This window comes from Peromyscus californicus, unplaced genomic scaffold (assembly GCF_007827085.1).
Source record: "Peromyscus californicus insignis strain IS unplaced genomic scaffold, ASM782708v3 Scaffold_24__1_contigs__length_46423439, whole genome shotgun sequence".
Taxonomy (NCBI): Eukaryota; Metazoa; Chordata; class Mammalia; order Rodentia; family Cricetidae; genus Peromyscus; species Peromyscus californicus.
Genome location: NW_026294535.1, coordinates 45,261,913 through 45,267,849, shown reverse-complemented (window position 1 = coordinate 45,267,849; position 5,937 = coordinate 45,261,913). Strand labels below are relative to the sequence as shown.

Sequence of the window (5,937 nt, the reverse complement as noted above, 5' to 3'; positions counted from 1 at the left end):
TCCAATACTGACACACAGACACCTAATTAAAAATAAAATAAAACCTTTAAAAAAGACTTCTTATACATGACAATGTTCAGTTTTGTCTGTACAAAGCACATTTTGACAAGACAGGGAGATTGTGATATCATAATGCTCACTTGTGTCTTCCCAATGCTGCCTTGTGGCATCAGAGTGCTCCAATGTGTCATCACTACATTTTCTGGTCTGGTCATAATGTGACTACAGAATGTACCCTGTGCCATCACGGTGCTCCAATGTATCATCAGTATGCCTCAAGGTCTGAAACTGAGAATGCTGGGAAGGAGAGCAGAGTCAAGGAGTCACCAGTGAGACACAGAGGAAGCAAGATGAGAATGCCACAGTGAGAAAAGGTACCAAGCCACACAGCTAAATATATATAAGAATTATGGGTTAATTTAAGAGTTAGAGCTAGTTAGTAATAAGCCTACACTACCAGCTGAGTATTTATAAGTAATATTAAGCTTCCGAGTCAATTATTTAGGAAGCAGCTGCTGGGTATTTGGGAACAGGCAGGCAGGAGAGAAACTTCCGCATACATGACATTACACACAGAGAAAGAGAACTTAGAACACACAGCTCTAAATGTGATGTCTCCATCAAATGCCTCCCGTCAAGAGCTCAGGGAATGCCATGGAAGAGGAGCCAGGAGTGGGGGAGACAGGGGATGGAGGACCCGAGGAGAGCAACTGAGCAAAGCTCATATGAACTCAGAAGACTGGAGCAGCAATCAGAGGTCCTACGTGGGTCAGCGCAGGCCCCCTAAGTCAACTGAGCAAAGTTGTCCTCACTTAGAAGTCTGTTATTTTCTAATGAGAGACAGAAAGGGAGTGGATCCAGATGAGAGGTGGGGAGGGTAGGAACTGAGAGAAGGAAAGGGAGGGGAAACTGTATTCAGATTATATTCTATGAGAAAATGAGAAAAGAGTCTATGTTTAATGAAGGCAGAAATTGTAAAAAAAAAAAAAAAAAAAAAAAAAAAAACACCTCACTTCTTCAAGATTCCATATAGAATGACAATCAGCTGAGACATTAAGACCCATGGACTGAACAACTATTGGATTCTTGGCCTTCCTTTTGGGAGGCAGCCATTGTTGGTCCAGTCCAACCACAGCCCTTAAGTAAATCCACTATATGTGTGGGGGGGGGGGGGGGGTATGTGTGAGCCATGTATATACACACACAACAACAACAACAACAACAAAAACAAACTATTAGTTCTGTTTTCTTAGAGAACCCTGGGTAAAACACTTCACTTTCTCCCACTTCCACGGTTATTGCTTCAGTTCCCACAAGGCTATTACTCTGACTCATACGTGGAGGCAGCTCCCTCATGGGTCTGTTTGGAGCATCTTCCCTAGTTACCTGTTAGATTTAATTCCCAGTACCATTTTTGAGAGAGGATAATTAGCATTTCCTGGGCCTGAGTCTCAAGGCAATCGCTTATCCTCCAATGGTCTCTGTTGAGTAAATTAAACAAGAAGTACATTATTGAATCTGATATAAAGTTGGAAAGAAGCCCATGACCACCCTTCAGACAAAATACAAGCAGTGAGACTCTCAAGGGTTCACTGTTCCTGTATCCTGTTGCTTTCAATAGGCAGCATCTTCGGGAATTACAGGTGGAGTCTGTGTGGACCAATGAAAGGGGCAGTAAGTGACTGGTTAAAGACGAGGAGATCTAGAATCTTTCTTTCAGACAACCTCCCCAGAAGCCTGTACCTGTGCTTTGTGAGAAAGGAGTGCACACGTTTTGTTCAGATAGGAATGTTCCAATGTGTAACAAATTCCATCTACATCTGATGTCTCCATTCTGACTCACAGCACCAAGAATCCAGAAGCCTGAATCTGTGCTTTGTGAGAAATCAGGGAAGAGGTTAGTATTAAAAACTAAATTTTAGCCGGGCAGTGGTGGTGTACCCCTTTAATTCCAGCAATCAAGAGGCAGAGGCAGGAGGATCTCTGTGAGTTCAAGGCCAGCATGGTCTATAGAGCGAGTTCCAGGACAGGCTCCAAAGCTACACAGAGTAACCCTGTCTCAAAAAAAAAAAAAACTACATTTTAGTACTAGTTACTATTCCAGCATCCATGCTCATCCAACCTCTCCATTCTGACTCACCCCACCTAACATCCAGAGGCAAATCCCTCAGTACCTTTCCTGTGTTAAAAAGTGAGTATGTCCACCCTTCCTTGGGGCTAAAGACATCTGAATAAGAATGTTTTCTACTACACTCTGCAACTTTTCTTATTAAAGAACACATTTTGACCTGTTTTAAACATTTCTAATAGTCAAGGTAACCATGAAGTAAAAAGAAAAGTCTTTACAAAAAAGAACCAATCCTGGCCACTGGGATTTTTCCAAACGCTAGTCTGTGCACACAAAGATAGAATCACACTGTGTGGTGGGGGACAGCTTGCTATTTTAATGATATATTATAGTTGTATCAAAGTCACAAAATATATTTTAATGATATATTATAGTCATATCTAAGTCACAAAATATAAATTCCCTATATTATTCCACCATAGAAACAATTATAATTTTGTCATTTACCTATTCATATAATTTTATTGTTTACAATATTTTATTAACAGAAGAATGAAATGAAAATATGTGCACATTGACATGTGTGTGCTTATGCTGATTCCATTAGATTCTGAATCCATTCATATCTGATTAGATATGAACATGAAGCTTTGAAAGAAAAAGCAGAGAAATTATCCAAAAGCAAAATACTAATGAAGAGAAGGTGTTCCAGAAACCCAACTACCACAAGAAAATCTTTCCAAAGTCTCCTCTAACAGAGTTAGCAAATACTGAAAGAGCCTGTGGGAGAGCTTGGGAAACCCTTCATAAAAATATTGAAAATCTTGAATAACAATGCCATTACAGTAAACAAAAAAAAGGGAGGGAGGGAGGGAGGGAGGGAGGGAGGGAGAGAGAGAGAGAGAGAGAGAGAGAGAGAGAGAGAGAGAGAGAGAAGAAAGAAAGAAAGAAAGAAAGAAAGAAAGAAAGAAAGAAAGAAAGAAAGAAAGAAAGAAAGAAAGAAAGAAAGAAAGAAAGAAAGAAAGAAAAAGAAAGGAAGGAAGGAAGGAAGGAAGGAAGGAAGGAAGGAAGGAAGGAAGAGATTCATACAGAATTCAGTATTTGAAGTTTTTTTTTTTTTTTTTAGCTCTGTCCTAGGCACAAAACCTAAAACACATAAACAGGGGGGTGAAAAGGAGAGAGAGACAGGGAGATGGAGAGAGAATGGGAACTCCATCCTGCCCTGCGCTGTGGGTTGTTAGCAAACAGAGATTAAAGCAGAATAGAATACACAGAGTAAAGCAGGTGGCGAATGTGTTGGAGATGACAGCAATAGAGTGGATCATCAAGAAACTAAGGCTGGGGAGAGATGGGAGGCGCTATCACATCCTCTGAGATTTGAAGTAAGAATAAGGCATAAAAAGAAAAACTGAAGAAGATGCACCCAGGAAAGCCCAGTTGGTCATGGCACTGCTCTCAACCGAGACATAGGATGCACATTTTAAGAGAGACTTTGTGAAGGGCACGTTTGAAACCAGCAGACATGGTGTTTGGATCCAGATGGATTTCCAAAAAACAACTTTCAGGAGAACTCTGAGACTTCCTCTCTGTACTGCTAAACTCAGTTCACCTTCATCACCCATTTCTCTCTTTCTCAGCTTCACAGGGTATCAAAGCAGATGATAAAAAATCAGACGTTCAATGAATTCATTCTCCTGGGACTCACAGATGCACCAGAGCTTCAAATCTGTGTTTTCCTATTTCTCCTCCTCACATACATTCTCAGCATTATGGGAAATCTCACCATCATCATCCTCACACTGCTGGATTCCCACCTCCAGACACCCATGTACTTCTTCCTCAGGAACTTCTCCTTCCTGGAAATCTCCTTCACATCCACTTTCACTCCTCGAATGCTCTTCAGCATCTCTACAGGAATTAAGACCATCAGCTTTGCAGGCTGCTTCACTCAGTACTTCTTTGCCATCTTCTTTGGAGCCACTGAGTTTTACCTTCTGACTGTCATGTCCTATGACCGCTATGTGGCCATCTGCAAACCCCTGCACTACACCACCATCATGAGCAACAGGGTCTGCACCCTGCTGGTCCTCTGCTCTTGGCTGAGTGGCTTCCTAATCATCTTATTCCCAATCATCTTGACCAGTCAGCTGGACTTCTGTGCATCCAATGTGCTCAATCATTATTACTGTGACTATGGACCCCTCATAGAAATAGCTTGTTCAGACACAAGGCTGCTGGAATGCTTTGACTTTCTCTTAGCAGTTGTGACCTTGATAGTCACCCTGGTGCTGGTGATTCTCTCCTACACTCACATCATCAGGACCATTCTGAAGATCCCTTCTGCACAGCAGAGGAAGAAGGCCTTTTCCACGTGTTCCTCCCACATGGTTGTCATCTCCCTCTCTTATGGAAGCTGCATCTTCATGTACATAAAGCCTTCAGCAACAGAAGGAGTTGCCTTCAATAAGGGTGTGGCTGTGCTCAATACCTCAGTTGCCCCTTTGCTGAACCCCTTCATTTACACCCTAAGGAATAAGCAAGTAAAACAAGCTTTCAATGATGTGATCACAAAAATAGTGCATCTTTATTCCTTTTAGTGGCCTCAAAATAAATGGAAATGTTGGGTGACATTCAGGCTATGCCTCCTCTTTGTTGAAGTGAATTCTCAGGGAAGCTTGGTGTGAGCTGGTGTCTACAGTCTGTTTCAAACCAGTTCAAGACTTTCTGCTATCTACCTTTAAAGAACGAAAGGGGCAGAAAAATTATCTTGGCACACTGTATACAGAATACAACTAGCTAAAACTCTATTGCTTGTCATAAACTGGAGGATCAGCCTAATGACTGCACCTGTATTATTTCAATCATAATCTCTTGACACCTCAATTGATAATCATCAAAAATGCAAATACACTGTGTTAGAAATTGCTACCTCTTTCTCAGAAGAGATTATTATACTATGCAGAAAATTCTTTTCTAGATCACTTTTCTTTGGGCTTTAAACAATTGGTTTCTAGAGTTTCTTACTCTGATAATTCTTAAGATTACCTCTCTGAGCCGGGCAGTGATGGTGCACACCTTTAATCCCAGCACTCAGAAGACAGAGCCAGTAGGATCTCTGTGAGTTCAAGGCCAGGCTGGTTTATAGAGCGAGATCCAGGACAGGCACCAAACCTACACGAAGAAACCCTCTCTCAGAAAAAAAAAAAATTGAAATTGAAAACAAAAAAGATTGCCTCTCTGGCTGAGGAGATGGCTCAGTAGATAGAGTGTTGGCTTTGAAAATCTGAACCTGTGTTCAGATTCCCAGCACTTATGTACTAGCTGGGCATGGTGGCTTACACCGGTAACCCTAACATGCAAGAAAGGGCCAAAGACAAGCTGATTCCAGATATTCACTGGTCATTGACCTAAAAGGGAAGCCACATGCTCAGTGAGAAATCCTGTCTCAAATAATAAGTTGGCAAGCTCTTGAGGAAAGACACCAGATGTCAACATCTGGCCTCTACACCCTCACAGATAGGCAAGTACATACACACAGAGGGGGGGTGTATTTTTTAAGGCATCTCTTTAAACATACAGACATCTTGCAAAGTCATTTCCTATTATACAGCATTAGGTTTCATGAGTACTCCCAAGAACATTTCTAACTGTTTCCTGAGAACAAAATGAAAACTCTTATGATGGAATTATCTGGACTCGTTTTAAAGGAAGACTCAGAAAAAGAAAATTCTTAGGCAATCTTGGTGGTAATAGAAATCTGCTAAGAGAAAGCGAAGCAAGGGCATGCTTGAGATTTAGATAACACATAAAAGATGATTTCTGGAGAAGTTAGGGTGAGTATTTAGGGTGCTTTGTCATGTTCTACTATA

At 41.3% G+C, this 5,937-nt stretch overlaps 1 protein-coding gene across 1 annotated transcript; it reads left to right on the top strand.

Moving 5' to 3' along the window:
• Nucleotides 1-3,726: 3,726 nt before the first annotated feature.
• LOC128119967 (olfactory receptor 6C4-like) lies at nucleotides 3,727-4,665 on the top strand. The gene has a single exon (XM_052753739.1). The coding sequence runs from the start codon at nucleotides 3,727-3,729 to the stop codon at nucleotides 4,663-4,665; it is 939 nt and encodes a 312-aa protein (XP_052609699.1).
• Nucleotides 4,666-5,937: the final 1,272 nt, after the last annotated feature.